Here is an 18,938-nt window from a genome sequence, read left to right as displayed (position 1 = left end):
TGCTAAATTGCCAGGGTTGACCTTGAACTTGTGATCCTCTTGTCTTAGCCTCCCAAGTTAATGGGATTACAGGCGTGCACCATTGTGCCTGGCGGGCCTGGACCTTTTAACTTTTCAGAGCATATAGCACCTTTGATTGTGCCCAAGCAGGCAAGTAAGGCTTGGGCATGGTTGCAGGCACACAGTTGGGGAGGAAGCAGGAAGACTAGATTTGAGTCCTGACTCTGCCATTTCTAAGCTACTCCACTTGGGCAGCTCACTCTCATGGCCAGAGTGGGCACACATGAATTAAGGGACACATGGGAACTTGAAAACTCCACAGTGTGACCCAGTGACTGCAAAGTTAGCACAGAGAGGGAACACGATGGATTGGAAGTCACAATGGGAGATCAGTGGTCACACAGAAATAAAAGAGTCGGATGCATCAGGCTCTTCCAAGGAGACACAGTGGGGAAGGGAGCAATTCCAGTTCCACTTGGGGGAGGCCAACCCAGAACAGCAGCCCATCTCTGTGATATGCAAAAGGAAGTGGGCTAGCGTCTTCTCCAGGCTCACTGTCAAGGTGATGTGGCTACTGGCCCATCAGGCAGGGTTTGGAACCACAGTCTGAGCACTGGCAGAGGTCCTCAGAAAAATCAGTTTGTTTCTTGTCTCTTCTGTGACTTGGGGGATCTGCCCCATGTACAGAAGGCAGCTGGCAGATACCCTGCTCTACCCACACCATACCTGATAGTCGAAGGTCCCTGGCTGCTCCCGCAGGTCTTTGGGGGCCCGAAGGTCCTCTAAGCTCTTGGCCTGACCTAGTGGCTGCAGGGGGGCCTCCAGGTCCAGGCTGTTGAAGACATCTTCCAGGAGGTCAATGCTGGCAGCCCGGTCAGGTGGAGCTGGGACAGGGACCCTGGGCTCCCGTGCCAGCTGTTCTGGACTCTCTGCCTCATCTCCTGCACTGTCTGACTCCTTGAGTGTCCGATATGGCTGTGGCCTGAAAGGAAACAGAGTGGGCTGGACTCTTCCTCTCCCACCCAGGGAGTCATGGAGGGAGCAGTCAGTTCCCAGCCCCTAAAGCATCCAGGCCTCCAGGACCATGCCTGGGAGCGACTGGGACAGGAGAGAGTCCTGGGGCTCCACGTGGGCTGGGGCCATGCAGCAGCAAGGTCAAGCTTGCACTCTGGCCAGCTGGGACTTAATGTGGCTCTGCCACTTGCTCCATGGCCTAGCTCTCCCTTGTACAGAAGACCTACGTGGACCCCCCATTAATTATTTTCATATATTGGGGCAGAGGAAAAGGGCAGGACTGGGAGAGGAATCTGAAGCTTCCCCATCCTGCCCCCTCGTTTGGTGACTGACAAAGAGCTGCAGACTTGGTTGTGGATGGATGATGGGGAGCTGACCTGGAGAAACTCCAGAGGGCAGCTGTCCACACTGCCCCAGGGTCCTCAGGGGGGACTATCTGGGTCTTAGCTTTACTGACCTCTGTTCTGCCTCTGGTCGTATCATCTCTTGTGGGTACCTGGGCAAGTCACTTAACCTTTCTGAGCCTCATCTGCTCAGATGGTGGTGGTGACTATATAAGCAAATGCAGTGCCTGGCACACAGCAGGCATGTGGAAGCTGTGACAACCCACCAGTGTCGCTATCACCTGGGCTCTGTGCTGACAGCTTTCTGTACACTTGAACATTGGAACTTGCAGGTGAACCAGGTGTAGGTAACAACAGGTTCCTTTTGCCTTCTCTCCCATGATGAGCCCAGGGCATCAGTGGGTACACTAGGAGGTGGCACATAGGTAAACCTGGACTCAGTATATCCCTGGTCAGAGCAGTATCCTGCCTCCTGTGACTGCAAGCCAGGGAGGCCCTGGGTTAGGCAGGACTGAGTTCAGCTGGTCAAGTGGGAGGAGGGCGCCACCTGCTGATCAGGAGCAGGATCACAAAAGGAAATAGGTAGGGACAGTCCCAACTATTGACAGGGATCCCACCAGACTAGTCTCTCACTGAATCAGTGAAGCAGCCCATGAGGCAGGACTTACCCCACTACCTTGGAAATGAGGGAACAGAAGCTCGGAGAAGTGAAATAACTCATATATCTCACAGCACCAGGCAAGAGGTAGAAATGGACACCAAGTTTGAAAAACTCCAAAAGTCCTTCCCTCACTCAGGCCAAGTCATCTGATCTTGGAGTGAGGCCCTCTAATCAAGTTTGAACACAGTGAAAAGGATAAAGGAAAGTCCATGTGCTTCCTAAACTTAAAGAAATAGTGTCTTTTCAACCTATATTGTCTTAAGTTAGGATGGGCTAGTTCCTTTTTAAACACACACAGAGGCCAGTTGAACCTCTGAGGTCATGGGTTAAAGAAATGAATATTAGCCATTATTTCAATAATGTTGGCACCTAAGAGAATGTGATGGGGCAGGATGTGGGCTTGACATGCTGGACTCAGTGGTGGGAGAGTCCCTGGGTATTGCCGAGGTAGGCCACCTTCTCCTTCCAGGGTGATCTTAAGTTGACACCTGGACAAATATTTCCTATTCCAATGGTTCCATTTTGATTCAAAGTTGTAATAGAAGTAATAGCCTATGCTTTTCTAGATATTGCTTAAGACAAGGAAAGTTTTTAAAGAATTTAGAAGAAAAAATTTTAAAAGATTCATATACAGAAAAGGTGTCTGTGAAGTCTGGGTAACACTGGCGAGGGTGGCCACTTTCTAAGGGAGGAAGCTGAGAGGGGCTGAGCTGCCTGTGGTCACAGGTGAGCTGGGGGCAGGAAAGGTCCAAGGCACCTACTCCATGGGGGCAGCGGCAGGAGGCAGAGCCATCTGGGGTTTGTAAGGTCCCTGGAATAATCCACAGGCCTAGCCCAGGAGGAAGGACCTGACACCGGGGACCTCTGCTTGGGATTGGGAACAGGGAGATGGCAAAGGGGCAGTGAGGGGGATGGAGGGAGAAAAGACCCACCTTGCAAATGACCAAACAGCCCACTAGAGCTGTGGGCATGTGGATGCAAGGGGCCATTGCTTTCCCCGAAAAGCGCCCAGTGAAAACTCGTACCACCTTGCTAAATACAGACAGACAACAGGCATTTCTATGCTCAATCCCAGCTCTGAAAAACTTGTGGGTGGAAGGACAAGAAATAGCAAAGGGGGCACTACAAAAGATTACTTTGGGGGTGGATATACCTTCTTTTATTTGTTAATTTATTTTTTTTTTTGGTTATAGGGATTGAACTCAGAGATACTTTAACATTGAGCTACATCCCCCAGCCCATTTTGTTTTTTATTTTGAGACAGGATCTCGCTAAGTTACTGAGGATCTCATAAGTTGCCCAGGCTGACCTCAAACTTGTGATCCTCCTGCCTCCGCCTCCTGAGCAGCTGAGCTGGGATTATAGAAGTGTGCCACTGCGTCTGCTCTTGTTTTATTCTTTAAAGGTGAATTTTAAAAAAATTGCTATTTGTAATTAGTATGAGACTTATGCTATAAATAATAATGTTAAAAATGACTTTAAAACGTCAGGTAGAGGGTTGGGGTATAGTTCAGTGGTAGAGTGCTTGTGTAGCAAGGCCCTTGGTTCCATCCCCAGTATGGGGAAAAAAAAAAAAGGTAACTGGAACATTTGGATATGCTGGTATTAATACACACATTTCATATTATTTACTTTTTTTTTGGGGGGGGGGTTACCCGGTATCGCACTCAGGGGTATTCGGCTACTGAGCCACTTCCCAGCCCTATCTTGTATTTTATTTGGAGACAGCGTCTCACTGAGTTGCTTAGCACCTCGCCATTGCTGAGGCTGGCTCTGAACTTGCGATACTCCTGCCTCAGCCTCCCGAGCTGCTGGGATTACAGGCGTGGCCACCACGACCAGACTATTTACTTTTTTAAAACTTAAAATCTGACTTCCTATCTCCATGACTTTTCAAGATGTGCTGAGATGAGGAGGGCTCAGGGATCAACAGCCAGGCTACTGTGACCAACTCCATTAACAAGCAAGTTCACTGTCCCCTTAGAAGGAATGGAGCTGATGTCCCGTGGTACCTGACACCTTGCTCTGCGTCACAGCCCCGATGGGCTGGCAGAATGGATGCTCTGAGGGGGCCCGTGGAGGTGGCACCCACTCTAAGCTGGCAGGCAGCAGCTCCAAACCCCCCTCCCCACATACAGAGCAAGCACCAACAGTCCCCCTGTACCCCCATGCAGCCCCGAGAGTCACCAAGCTGGGCCTGGGAACTGGAAGAAGGAAGGAGAGACCATTCAAAGGGAGCAGAGAAGAAAAAGCTTTCGGTGAGGCCAGCGCTCGGGGCCTCTTCCCGCTGGCATTCATCGTCAGAGGAGTCCTCGGAGAGGAAGACCGCATAGTGTCGCAAGGGCTTTACCAGGCTGGGGCAGAGGAAGACAAGAGAGAAGAGAACAGGCAGTTAGGGGACACGTCGGAACTCCACGTGGCAGGCGGGAGGAAAAGCCAGGGGCATAGGGCCCGACAGGCACCACGGCGAGGAGGCTGGTCCCAAGCAGAAAAGAAACTCGGCATGCCACGTGTCAAGAGCCTTAAACTCATGATCAGTCACCTATGACTTTCTCATCCCACTTCTGCTGAGACAACCTTCAATGTAACCAAGAATTTCACCCAAACTTTGTCGCCATTGCTGTTTATACTATGAAAACATGAAAGCACCTAAATTCTTTGCAACAGGAACCTGGCACAGTTAGCTGAACATCATCTTCCTATTAAACTTAATGTTTATTAAGGAACATTTAAAAATCAGAATGCAGAATTGCAATTTTTACAGTTGGCCCTACATTATCTGTAGGTTCCACATCAGCAGATTCAACCAACTGTGGCTAAAAGAATTTGGGAAAAAAACCCTGTCTATACTGAATATACACCAACTTTTTCTTGTCATATTATTCCCTAAACAATACAGCGTGACAACTATTTACATAACATCTACACTGGACTGGATATAGTAAGTAATCTAGCATGGGGGAGGATTGGAAGGTTCCATGTGAACACTGTGCCATTTCGTATAAGGAACTTGAGTGTCTTTGGGTTTTGGTACCTGGAACCAATTCCCAGAGGACACTGAGGGACGACTGTACTGCCTCCTCTCTCATCTCCTTATGGAAAAATGCACAGAAAAAAGACTGGCGTGGCATGTGCTTAAATGTCAATAATAGCTTGTGGGATTATGGGTGAGCCCCCTCCTGCTTCTTATCTTTTCACAATGAGCATATCTACTTCAGTAATCAGGAAAAAATAAAAAATGAAAAATAAAGTGAAAGAAAAAAGTGAGCCACGTGGAAGAGCCCTCGAGAGAAGGCCCTTTTCTGATTAGCGCCGCTCTCTGGAGTCTCCCTCGGACGCTTCTTCAGAGAGTCTTTTTCATCTGTGATGTGGAAATTAAATATTCATTGTTATAAAAAATACATCTCCCTTGTCAGCCACCTGTGAGCTCTACCTCCATAAACAAACACACACGCAGCCCCGAGAAGCTCTACACCGGGCTCCTATGAATTATATACTGACCAGGCCCCAGAGGCGGGGCTGGGAAAGGGAGCAGGGCCAGCGGATGGAGGCGCAAACCCCAGCCCACCTCGGCTGCTGCTCCAGCACGTGCCAGGGCCGGGCGCGGGCCTCCAGGCTTCTGCCCCGCTCTGTGGGCTGGGCTTGCTCTGAGGACCCCTGGGAGGCGATGGTGGAGCTTGGGGAGAGGGGAGGGAGGGGTGCTTGCGTAGAGCTGGCCCCTCTTCCTTCACTCCAGCCATGGCAGTTGACTTCTTGGGCTTTCCATGACGGTGTGGGGGTGTGGGTCGTTTTAAGGTTTTATTTCAGGGAGAGCAACGTGTCTGAGACCAGTAGGTGAGCACCTCAGTGGAAGGGTAAAGGAGGGGTGGCAGGGAGTGCTGGACTGGCCGTGCTGTGACCCACCACTGCTGGTGCTAATCTGGTTGTTACCCAAAGTCACCAAGACTTGGCGCTTTTAGTTTTGTGCCCTTGTTTCCTATCATCACCCTGGTGGGCTGCTAGGCAGAGCTCTGTCCTCAAACAGGTTGAGGCTTAACAGGGAAGCTGCTAGCCCAGGGTCAGACACCAGGAGGCGGCGGGTCACACTGTTTGGCTCTCCTAAGCTCCCAGGGAACTCCATGGCTGACAGGGAAGGGACACAAATTGGTCCTTCCTGGACTACAGTGGGCATGGCCCGGGAGGGTGCTTTGCTGTGATCTCAGTGGAGAGGGCAGGGGGAGGACCTGGCAGGCAGAAGCACGACCAGGCCAGCCTTGGGACAGCCCAGCTCCACAGTGAATGCATGCCACACAAGGGTCACCTCCATTTGGTCACACAGGTGGTCTCCAGAGCCCTGCTGTGAATTACAAACCTGACCCCGTATCTCTCTCCTGCTTAAAAACCTGCAAATCTGCCATTCTGAACTGCCTTTTTTCTATAATGAGTTATGTGGTAAGTCCACTGAGTAAAGGGTGAGGAATAAAAATATTCAGACATTGGCAGGATGATCTGTTTAAAAGTTAGGGGGCTGGGCACGGTGGCGCACGCCTGTAATCCCAACAGCTCGGGAGGCTGAGGCAGGAGAAGTTCAAAGCCAGCCTCAGCAAAAGCCAGGTGTAAGCAACTCAGTGAGACCCTGTCTCTAAATAAAATACAAAACAGGGCTGGGGATGGGGCCCAGTGGTTCAGTGCCCCTGAGTATAATCCCTGGTACCTGCCCCCCAATAAATAAATAAAAAAATACATAAATAAATAAATAAATATTAGGAAACCCATTCTTACTCTCCACATGGCACTGCCCCTGGGCAGATGAGGCAGGGCCCCTCACTCTGGGTGGCTTATGGAAGGTGCTGATGTGGGGGGGTAAGGGCGGCCTTAGGCAGTGCTGAGTGCCAGGTCCATGCAGGGCAGGTCAGTGCTGCATGTGGCCCCGCCACCCCTGTGGCCCCTTCTGTCCTCCTGGTACACATCAACTGGCTCCCATTTCTGAGTCAAGTGTCCTTTGTCACTAGGCCCTCCCGTCTTTGCCTGGTGCATTGACTGATCTTCCATCTTGAAGATTCAGCCCAAATGGCAGCCCCAGGAAGTCCCCTGGAGTTCTCAACTGTTTTCTCCCTAGATAGTCAGTTCTCCTGGGCTCCGCTTGGTGCTTCATACATACTATTTGCTCTCTTGTGATTCTGCTTCTGAGTTGAGCTCCTCAAGGGCAGCGGCCTGGCCTGTTCTTTCTCCCCACCTGGAGCATGCATTAGCACCGGGGAAGTTTGTGATCCACTGCACGAGAGCGGCATGCTGGGGGAACCCCACATTACCACCTCCCTGGAACCCTGCCACATCACGTGGCTCTTTTCATCAGTTGTGGCTTTGGTCTAAGGGTTTCTTTTCTGGGTTCCCTGCCTGTCTTCTGAGATGCTCAGACACGAAGAATGGGACCATGCAAGTGTGTGTGTGGGGGGTGTCAGGTACGCAGGGGAAAGTGTTCAAAAAGTACCCACAAGCAGACTGGCCAGGGCTTGTCAGATGCTGTTTCCACCCAGCACAGAAGCCTGATGGAAGGAGTCACTGCACTAATCTCATAGAGGAAGGAACCTTCCTGACTTCTGCCCACCCATTCGCCCATCTGTCTGTGCATCCAACCAAGAGGCTCTTTCTGTCTCTGACTGTGAGCAGACCCAGTGCTAGTGGAGCACTGGGGATCACCGGGGAAGGAGAGAGAAATACCAGTTCTCACAGCCAGGAAGTGACAAGCAGGGCTGCCGGCCCAGACTCTCCATCCTAACTTTCCTGGCAGGGGTGCTGATGGTGGATGGGCTGGGGGTGGGGGGTGGGACACCAGCCCCTGCCCGGGTCAAATGGAATAAGGTTCTCAGGTGGCCCTCGAACCCACCTTCCTGAGCAAGGCCTCCACTCTGACTGTGACAGAAAAGCATAGATTGCAGCCTGGCGTGTCAGCTGAATGCCACTAAACCTGCCAGGAATTTCTGGATTCACAGAAGAGCAAAGTGCTTTGAGTTGGTCCAGGTCTTGGTGTCACTGTTAAGTTAGGCTGCTGCCGTGCAGGCCATAGTCAAGATCCGGCACGTCTGGCACACGTATGAGTGAGGAGCGGGAGGAGAGGGAGCCTCACTTTCCAGCCCACTAACTAGCTTCTTCCTCCAGCTGGCTCTCTTGGCTGGGCTAGGCTGGTTGGGCAGCGACTTTGACAACACCCTGTCTCTCAAGAGTGCCGAGGCACCTGGAAGAAGCTTACCATGTGATTTGGTCAGGTCAGAGCTTTGTCATGTCCAGGCCACATGGACGACCAGACCACACTGACCCAAGAAGAACTCCCAAGCCAAATGCTATTCATACAATTTCTCACTGATTCCTTATGACAAAGAAGCCAAGGTCCAGAGACGCAGAGCTCCTTGCTGGAGTCACACAGCAGCTGAAGCAGAGCCGGGACTGAATCTGGATTTGCCTGACTCTAAACCACTGTGGGGTCCTGCCTCTTCAGTCTCCCAGATCTGAAACAATGGAATGAGAGGTAGGGTATTTCCCCTTCTACTTTTAATGAAAGGTGAGATTTCAAAATAAACTTATTTAAATTCAGCTGTTCATGTTCCCCCGAAACATACAGTCAGATATTTGTCAGAGATAAAGGATGAACCATTGAAAACGTCCAGGTTTAAATTTTTTATTAGCTTAAGGCAGAATATGGAAAAAAAAAGTGTACCTCTTTCCTCATTAACCCAATTCAGCTACTACCGTGCAGTCTGCCACCCACCACTTGCCTGGATTTTATTACACACAAAGGGCTTCTGTGAAAAGGCAGGTCGTGGCGAACTTGGCTCCCCAGCGAGGGCTGCCGACGTCTCAGCGCAAAAGAAAGGCCCGCTGTCCATCAGCGCTCGGACCCCAGCAGCCCACCGCTGCCCCCGCCTCTGCCCGCCGCGCGGGCACAGAGTTCCCATGCAGATGACTCCTGAGCCCTTTCTAATGTTTGGTTTAACGTGTCGCCAGTTAGCACGCGCGTGTGACAGTGGTGACAGGCGAGGCTGTTCCTTTTTAAATACCATGTCAGAGACACGGCGTCAGGAAGCGGGGATGTGCTCTGTGCTCTCTGCTGCACTGGGATCGCACTGGCTTATTTTTTAATGAGGAAGATCTGCATCTCGAGAGTTTTTTTCATGTGTCACATCGCGTGGACAAATCAGCAGCACGTCACGCTGGCCCAAAATGAAATGCTGACAAATGTAGATATTTCAAATTTAATTGACATTTAAATGTACTTGAGATAAAGATGGGAAGAAATCAGCCAGGACTCGGTCTCTGGAGGTAATGAAGGGGAGCTGGTGATCATTTTTTAAAAGATCATTTCACTCCAGCACAAACTGTCTTCACGTCGTAAGTGACTTGGCCACTCATCACCCCTTGGTGACAGGGCCCTGGTGGGGTGATGAGCAGGGACAGGACACAGGATGAAGCCAGGTCCTGCCTACCCATCCAGTGTCAGCATGTCCACTTTTTACCCCTTCCTATCCAGGGTACCTTGGAAAAGTCACTTTACCTCCCTAAACTCTGATTTCTTCTCTGTGAAATGGAAAGTCTGTGGCTCTTCTGAAAGTTGAACTGTAAAAGTCAAATGAAAATACGTGCAGAGGTCTTTGTGCATAGCAAGCACTCACTTTTACCCACATGCCACTTTCGTTTGCCAACTGAGAGATGCTGGGTACTGTGCAGGGTCTTCTTAGGTGTTCATGGACGAAGAAGGTGGTCTCTGCCTTCCAGGGCGAGTGGTCCTCAGCTGGGCACAACAGGACTTGGCAATCACCTGAGAACCCTCGCCTGCAGATTCTGCTGCTTCTTTCCACAACTGCGACATGGGGCCAGCACTCCAGATCACACCTTTAGTGGCAAGTGGAAGGATAGGAAAAGGATCTGAAGCAAGGCTGCGGGTCTTTGGGGGAGCCAGTGTAGCTCAGGACCTGGAGGAAACTCTGGACCTGGGCTGAGGCTCCTCCCGGAGTGGCCCAGGGTAAGAGCCAGGTTTTTGTTTGTGGAAGGAATGGGAGACAGACGCACCACGGGCTGCGGTGGGTCTTGGCACTGGGTCTCAGGTGGATATCTGCTGAAGGATGGTGATGAGGATGAGGTTGTCACGAATCACCACCAGGAGGCAGTTCTGTTGTCACTGCACTGGTCTAATGGAGACAGGTGAGTGTGGGCAACCAGGTCCTTCCATTAGGCACTTGTTCTGCCAGAGGACAGAATGGGGAGGTGTCTCTGGTACAGGGGCTCTTGGACCAACCAGGCTCCAGGGAGGCATTGTGGGTGCTGGGTTTTTCATCCTGAGTGCATGGTGGCTGCCCAATTGCCGAGAGGTGGCTCTGAGGAGCGGCAAGGGTAGGTGATGTCAGGCTGGGCAGTTCAGAGAAGAGGCTGGGTGGGTTGGAAGGGCAGGTGGTGGGGGCCTAGGACTGGCACAGGACTGAGGGCCACGGGCAAGGCTGGGTGACAGGATGGCAGGCAGGTGAGCAGACAGTCATACTGGCTGGATGCCCTGGGCTCTGCCTTCTGAACCTTCACTGGTGCATCTGTTGGATCCTTTGTCACTTGTATGTTCGTTCATTCACTCCTTCTTTCAACAACAGTCACTAATGCCCATCTCACAGGTCCAGTCTGTGCCCCAGCATGTCCTGAGAAGTGCTTCCAAACCCATGGTGGACAGGCATTCAGGGAGAGGCCTGAGCACAGTGCATGGGCTCTGCTCCTCTGCCCACACACCAGGTTGTACTGGAAGGAAGGTTGGGATGGGGACATTTTTGGGGTGGTTTCCTTGAACAAGAAGAGACATTTGTGGACTGTACATAAACACTGTCCCTCATCCTGAGGATGACCTCTGCCAAGAGCCTGGACCTGGGGGTTAAGCTCTAGGGACCATGGCAGCAGTGGTGGCGTTGACAGGGCAGGGCCAGTGGGATCCAGCAGCCCTGGGTACGCATCCTGCCTCAGGATGAACTGTCCCACCTACTACAGCTCTGGCTTCCTTGTAGTTGAGTGGAGCTAACAATGAGTTGGCTGGGAAGATATCTGTTGGGGGGCAGGTGCAGGGAGGTTAACCAAGTGCTCTTCAGAAAAGGTGACATGGAATCTGCAGGAAATTGGGGTCTCGGTAGAGGTGGCAAAGCCTTTCAGAAGTGACTAAAATCAGTACTTCTTGAGGCCATGGCCCTTTTCTAAAGCATCTTTAAGACTCAGTTTTCTAGCAGTAAAGAACTCTTCCTGTGGTGACAGTCCTGGGAAAAGCCTGTCCCTCCACGTGGCACAGAGAAGTAATGGAGACAGAGGGTCCTCTGTTTTCCTGGGCTGCTGTGGATCACCGGAGCTTCTGGAGATGGGGAAGGGCTCCCTGGCAGTTCTTGCTTTTCCATTCTGGCTTGGGCTCCATGTCTGACTTCAGGCTGGCTTTGTCTCCAAGGCCCAGAATTCACTGGTGCATGGTGGGGGTGTGAACCAGGTCAGAAGCCTCTCACCCTGCTAATTGGGTCTGTGACCTTCTGCTCGGGTGTTTGGTCTCCTGGCCGCTCAGGCAGTAGGTCCTGGCAGCCTGCCAGTGGGTAGCGCCAGGACAGCTGGCCCTTCCCTGCTGGGGCCCAGGGCTCAGCTGGCATCTTGGAGACTTGCTCCTGGGGCTGATCACAGTTCCTGGTTCTTATGAGGCCGGGAGGACAAGGTATTGGCAGTTTAACAGTCATGTCCTGATTATACCTGGCACATGATAGGTGCTCTTTACATATTTGTGGCTGTTAACTGACAGTTGCCCCTTGCCAGGGCACCTTCCTTTACTAAATTCCTTTGCTTATTAATTCAGGAAACATCTCTGAACAGAGATCCAGGCTGGGATCTGGTTTGGGAGCTGGAGAGTCAAAGCTGGAGGACACACAGCTCCAGCCCTGGAGGAGCTGCAGACCACTGGTGTATGTGCAGGCACAAGATGTAAAGAGAAAACTACAGCAGGGCAGTTCAGAGCTACATTGGGGGCATCCTGGGGGATTGTGCATATGGGAAGGGGGAGTGAGTGGCTCAGGGGAGTGTTGGGGCAGAGTGCTGAGGCCACAGCAATGGCTACAGGAGGGGAAGCCATGCGCTTTGCTAACTCAGGATGTGACTGTGGCTCCTGTGGGCAGTTTCCCAAACCACACTCCTTGGGATGTTAACAGGCATGGTGTTAAAAGCAGAAGGCAAGGAGCCCAGAGCCTCAGGGCTGGTGGTTGGTGGCGGGGTGACCTGGGTGTGTTGGATGCCAAAGCCCTGCCCATGTACCAGGCCACCATCCAAATGACTGACCCACACCCCCAGGGCAGCTCTGGGCTGTGCAGGAGAGAAAGGGGGCTCTGCTCTGTTTTGAAAGACAGTGGGAACAATTGTCATTGAGAAAAGTGAGGCATGTCTGCTGTGCCAAAGAAGCACGTCATCTTCTGCCAGCAGCTGGTCAAGAGAGGGGAATACTAAGTATTCAAGACCTGGGCTTTGGGAAGAGTACTCACTAAATGCTTCTGGCAGCTTCTTCTAATCTTATTTTAATCTTCTGGGGCCTGGAGTTGGGGTCATGTGGTATAATTCAGATGATCAGATAATCTGGATCCTCAGCAGCATGGACTGGCCATTTGGTGTACAGATTCTGTCCAGCCATACACAGCTATATACCTGTGGGTCATTTCCTTGTTCAGAGGATATCTAATGCCAGCTCCCCAGATTTCTGGGGAGTCCAGTTGTGATGGACATATCAAGTAGAACAATTCTTTTATTTTTTTATTTTTTTTGTGTGCTGGGGATCGAACTCAGGGCCTTGTGCTTGCAAGGCAAGCACTCTACCGACTGAGCTATCTCCCCAGCCCCAGAACAATTCTTTTAGAAAGTTTTTTAGCAATACAGGGCAGATATCTTCCTATATGACTGGTTAAGAGTATTGCTTCTTGCATTAGAGAGACGTGTTTGAAGCTCGGCTCTACCAATAACTAGCTGCGTGACCAAGGGCAGTGACAACTTCTTGGAGTCTCAGCTATTTCTATGAAATAGAGCTCATAATACCTGGCTTCCAAGATTTCTTGTGAGGACTAAATGAAATGGTGTACGTAAAGTGCTTAGCACTTTCTAGTAGTTCACAGCTAAAGGTAGCTGTTAATTCCATTTCTTATAATGTATAAAATGAGAGGAAGCTTGGAGATTAAGATATTTACCCTGGCATTTATCATCTGAATGAAAACCTGGAAACAATCTGAAGATCTAATATGGGGCACAGGGTCAGGCAGACTCATTAGTCCCACTCATTAGGAGACAAGGTGTGTAGTCAAACAAGCTCAGCTGAGCAGGTGTCATGCCCAGTCCCCATCAGACCCACTGCTACCTGCAAGTGCCTTGACCTAGTACTCAGAGGACAGCCCTGCATCTGGGTTGTGAAGATTAACCAGCTGGCAGATGCATAAAATAATCTCCCTCCATATTCTCAGCCACTGGCCTTCCCTGCCACCTCCTAGCAGGGAACAAATGGCAGCCTGCCTGGTAGGAGGAGGCCCCTGGGGGTCAGCATGGTCACCCTGGCCTTGCCTTAGTCCTGAGGGGCAGGCAGTTCTGATCAGTGTTGCCTTTTCAAGCTGCTTTTAGGCTCTAAGCATCAAGTTGAATGGGAATTTCCCTGGAACCTGGAAAAGCCAAAAGGGAAAAACTTGGGGCCTGGCAGCTGGGCATGTTCCAGCAGGAAACTGCCAAGGCCCACCTTTAATGGGCGGGGAGCCGTGAGCCTCCCTCACCTATCGCGGCAGCCATGTTCTCACTACTCAGAGCAGCACAGAGGCATAATTAGGTTGTGAACAAAAACCCCGGCTGGTGGTGAAGAAAGGACGTACCTTGTTCTGTCCAAGAGCCCTTGGACAAGTTACTGGAAGTTCTCCCTGAGCCTCAGTTTCTCTATCTGCTAAGTGGGAAAGCCACCACCCACCTTTCATAACCTTAGGGGTGTTTAGTAAATGTCACATCTCTCTCCTTCCCCAAGTAGAAATACTCAGGTGCCTGTGGACACTGCTCTGTGGCAGAAGTTGGGCTGAGGGACTCGAGTTCCCAATTCCTGGCTCCAGGGAAACCAAGGGGAGGTGTGGTGAGCTGGACAAGGCATCTTAGGACATGGAGTTATCTCCCTGGGCAAAGCCAGACTACAAATGGACCCCGACAGGACCTATCCCAATGAGGGGAGCAGAGTGCAACGGAGAGAACGAAACAGACCAGGACACTGACTCCTGGCCCTGCCACCTTGGGAACACTGCCAAATGCATTTTCTGAGTCTAAGCTCCCACTCTGTGGAAGGGGGAACTGCCAGCCCCAGAGGGTCTGGAACTTCGAGGGGCTTCAGGGCACTTCCTGCTGACTGGCATCTCACCCAGACCTCTCCTGCCAGTTGAGGGCATCCCATTCGCCCTGCTCTGAATAATAATGGAAGAAGCTAATATTTCTTGGAGAAAAAGATTAACTGCATGTTAATCAACTAAAGGTAACTGAAAAATAGAGGGAATGTTTCCCCCCCAATATTTTGGAAGTATCCTTGCAAACGCCAATAAATGGCCTCATGAGGCTCAGAAACCTATCCTTGATTCAGAAAGAAATTTCGATGGAGAAAAATATCATTTTGGGCAAATGCAAGTCAACAGAAGAGTCACCATGGGAACTCCCCTCTAAGGTCTCCTTTTAAAAATGCTATGCAGCCTGCATCTAGCAGGCTTTCAGAGATATTTGTTGAATGAATGGACACATGAATGCATAGATGGACAGATGGACATCAGCTACAAAGGAAGGAACAAACTCCAGCGATGGAGTGGCCAGAGAGCTGCAGGACGCTGCTGCTGAGCATTGATGGATCCCAGGATGCTCAGCGGCTGCAGAGGACGCTCTTGTTCTTAATCAGCTGTCTCGCTGTCTACAGTTAATTATGGGATGTGCCATTGGAAGGGAGGATTGGGGCAAGAAGTCAGGAGTGCTGAATCTCCCCCCTTCAACTTCAAAGATCCCACATCCTCTTCTGCCGCCCCAGTTCTCTAAGTTTCTGAGGCGCTTTGATATTCTCAGTGGAGATGAAGACCCAGCATACAAGAAAACCCAGGCCAGATGAAAGGCCCAGGCCCAAGTCCATGTACCCGACACAGAACCAGCCCCGACAAACACCCATTAGGCCTTGGCTCCTGCCTGCCGGCTCATCTTCTCGTCTCTCCCCACACAATGCTGACAGATTGGAGGAGCTGGTTTCCTTCCCCCCAGAACAATATTTTATGAGGAGTCTGTTTTATTAAAATATTTTCCGCTGGATGCTTCCTGTGTTTCAAGAAGTTGGTCTTGCCAGCTGGAGCTGATGACAGTTGAGAAAAACACATCCAAGTGCTGTTGTGACATGGCATTTGGAAGTGGAGGAGCACTATGGGGGGGGGGTGGCAGCATGGAAAAGACACAGGAAAACACCCGGGTGGCACCAGAAATGTCACTGGCATTATGGGAGCACAGCCTCCCCTCCTCATTAAGAAAATGTGAAAAGAAACCCTTGCAATGATGTCCCCAAACGTACTGCTCTACCTCCCTGTGGGCCACGCTGCTGTGAGGCATGGTCACAGAAGACCTGTCGTTTGTCTTCTATCACTGCTAGTTGGCCAACCCCCTAAGTCAGCCCCCATGCTCCTGCTGGTTCATCTCAACCCCAGAAACTTCCCAAGAAGAAATCTAAGATGGGGCACATTGCGAAAAGAAATGAAAAACAACTCGAACACAGCATAGGTGATATTGAGGGCCATGGCACCCTCAGTGCTGGCTCTGCGGTGCACCCTAGAGCCATCCCTTATCACTGGGTTTGGAAGAGTAACAGCATAAGTAAACATGGTCGGGAAGTCCAACCTCTAACCAGGGAACTGGTCACATAATGGGTGATGCTTTTCCATAGACGTGGAGTGTGGCTGGTCTGGGGTGTTTTAGGCAACATAAGGATAGTCTGGGTTACACTACCCATAGGCGCATAACCTGTGTCCCAGCACAGTGTCTAAAAGATTTAGTTCGGTTTTAATGAGGTGACTTTAAGGATAAATGGTTAATTTCATCTCTCTCAGGAGAAATCTTTAGGGCCTGAGGAATTCTGGAGTCATGCAGCATTCTCTCCACAAGGGGGCAATCACAACCCACGGCCAGAGCCAGCCTCGACATTCCCACCATCCTATTGTACAGAGGAAAAGTTAAACCTACACCCAACTTTGGGAGAATGCTCCTCAAAATTCATACAACCAAGTTTCTACACACACACACACACACACACACACACACACACACACTCTCACTCCTGAGCTCTGGCTATCTAGGTAGGTTGGGTCTATAAAGTCTTGAGCAATATCTGATTGTAAAGCAGGGAATCCTGGGAAAGGAAGTGCCCCATGACCTGGGCTAGGCCACAGCCATTTCAGAATTGTTTCTTTCTTTTGGTTCCAACTAGGGCCAGGACCTGGCATGTCCCTTAACTTCTTTCCCTGAGGATATTTCTGCAAGCAGGCTGGACAGGAGGAGCATTCCCCTTCTTAATCAAAGGCCTCAATTTTCTGATTCCTCCAATCCCAGGCCAAGAAGACAGCATGCGCTTCCTAAAGACACTGCAGTAGGCTGGTGGTAGACACCGAGATGGCTGGGCAAGGCCCAGGGGCTGTGAACTTGTGGACAAAGAGAAGCAGCATCCTCTGGCCACGGCTAGTATCCCACTTCACTTGTTTACCAGCTCTGGGCTGTGGTCTGAAGGGAGGTGGAGAGGAAAAGCCACAGCTTCCTAACAATGTGGCACAGGGGAGCAAAGGGGCATGGGAGGTGGAGCAGCGGGTGAGGAAGACCTGCATACAGATTTGAGCCACAGAGACCTTCAGCACCACCATAGCTAGGAAGGCATGGCCTTGTTAGATAGGTGGTCTCACTGCCTAGGTTGCTGCCCCTTGCCTGTGCACCGTTTGTCTTTGGAGCCTGTCTGAGTGCCCTTTGGGCCTCATTCACCCAGCCCAGGTGCCTGGTTCCCTCTGGGGCTTTTCACTGATATAACTGGAAGGAGCAGAAGGAACCAACAGAAGCCAACACTGAAGACCAAGCTCCCTGACAGACCTCTTTGTGAAACGCCAGCTTGGGGCTCCAGGAAAGCCTCTCAGAGGCCAGGGTGGCACGCATGGGCACCCCAAAGCACTGGTCTGACTGGGTTTTTCCAGAGAGAAGAACGAAGCAATAGTACTCACTGCTCAGGGCTCGAGATAGACGTCCTGCGGCCTTCCATGGCAATGTTGCTCTTCGGTCTCTTGACAACATGTGGACGGGGTGGGCGCACCTAGGACAGGCACAGGAAAATACCCAAGAAGGCATGAGTTGGGAAGGCCACACAGGGACATTTCCAGATTTGGATAAGCAGCCCCAAAAGAAATGTTTAGGTATTTTCAAGGTACAGGCTACGAAAGCCCCCCAGTGTCACGAGCAGCAGATAGATATATTTGAAAAGGTTCTCTTTATCAGCAGGACGGGGAAAGTCCCACCAGCCTCCTTGCAGGGCAGCAGTGAGGGTTCAGTGAGATGATGGACACAAGGGACCCCCGCCATGAGAAACCTCTCACCCTCCTGTTAGCCAGAAACCAGCATGTAAGCAGAAATGTTTCATCGGACTTGTTTTTGGGGTATACATGTGTATTTTGTTCATTTTACCACTGAATTACAGGATGTTTGTTTTCCTCTGTATATGGGAGAGACAGTGGGGCTCCGCTGAGGTGTGGCCATGCTCACAGACCTGGTCCAAGGGTGGCAGGGCTGTACTGGGAAGTGGACAGCTTCCCAACCCCACAGCTGGGACAGGATGGTTTATCCTGACCTGCCATCTCTGAAAGCCAAGATGAGGACCCAAGGAAAAAGATATTTCCCTCCCCCACCAGAGCGTGTGGTTGGGGTCAGGCTGAGAATTTCTAGGTATGCTTGGAAGGAGACTCATTTGGTCCAATCATTTTACATGGCTTTACATTTGGAACCATCATCTCTGACCATTTCCAACATCAGAGAGACATGGGGAGAGAGCCAAGCTAAGAAAGTCCCTCCATGAATTTCACGGCCAGTAAGCCAAGCATTGTGGCTGGGGCAGGGGGCTTGCTTTCCCTGCAGATGTGACACACATGAGCTCAGTTTCACCAACAAGACAGAGAAGGGGAGTGCAGGCACACTCTGTGTCCTGCCTGCCCTTTTCCCTGAACACCCCTACTCCCAGCTTTGTGGGTGACATGGCACAATGGCTTGGGAACAATATTACAGAAGTTGGCTGCACACAAGACAAGTTTTAATAGTGTCTCATCATGCCTCACATCTGCACACATGTCATCTAACTGAAGTTTTTCCTGTGAAGTGGTCAATCTGATCTCAGCTTTGTTTGGCAAATCAGAGATGCGTCTCAGTGAACGTGCTTCGTGTCCTTCCACGGGGCTGCTGGGGAGACTCAAGAACGGGGAAGGGACAAAATGCAGGCTCCATAAATGCTAGTCCTGCTTCACTGTGACCTTGATGCTCCCTTCTTCTCAATGACAAAAGAAAGAAGGGGAGGTGCCTCTGAGTTAGAAGATGAGTTTTAGGATTATCTTTCCTTCCTAGCATTCTGCTTGGTATACAGTGGAAGTTCAAAGAGATTTTTAGAAACACATGAAGGCTTGTGCTTAGAATCTAAGAGGCACATGATACTGTCACTATTATTGTTATCAGAATGGTGCCCGCAGATATTCGGTCAACATGTGCTGAATAAATGAATGGATATATCTGCCCCTGTTCTAACTCTGAGCTGGTTTCCCCGGCCAGACTCCTCTGGCAGCTTTAAACAGTGTCCCTGGCTGGAAGGACGCCCCAGACCTCCCCCTACAAAGGCAGGAGTGCAGCTGGGG

General features: G+C 50.9%; 1 protein-coding gene across 7 annotated transcripts in view; it reads right to left on the bottom strand.

The window, feature by feature from the left end:
- Positions 1 to 18,938, bottom strand: part of Dennd1a (DENN domain containing 1A) — a 515,895-nt gene that overhangs the window by 3,352 nt on the left and 493,605 nt on the right. For 3 of the 7 annotated variants that reach the window (XM_047525191.1, XM_047525192.1, XM_047525193.1), the window contains 3 exons: positions 17,271 to 17,359; positions 4,245 to 4,373; positions 727 to 982 (listed from right to left, as the gene is read on the bottom strand). In XM_047525191.1, the coding sequence (XP_047381147.1) occupies positions 727 to 982; positions 4,245 to 4,373; positions 17,271 to 17,359 (474 nt within the window). Of the gene's footprint in view, positions 1 to 726; positions 983 to 4,244; positions 4,374 to 8,437; positions 15,374 to 17,270; positions 17,360 to 18,938 lie in introns of those variants that run through there. The other 4 variants (XM_047525194.1, XM_047525195.1, XM_047525196.1 and 1 more) reach the window with 3 other exon arrangements.

This window comes from Sciurus carolinensis, chromosome 14 (genome assembly GCF_902686445.1).
Source record: "Sciurus carolinensis chromosome 14, mSciCar1.2, whole genome shotgun sequence".
NCBI lineage: Eukaryota > Metazoa > Chordata > Mammalia > Rodentia > Sciuridae > Sciurus > Sciurus carolinensis.
This window is presented reverse-complemented; position numbering and strand designations above follow the sequence as displayed.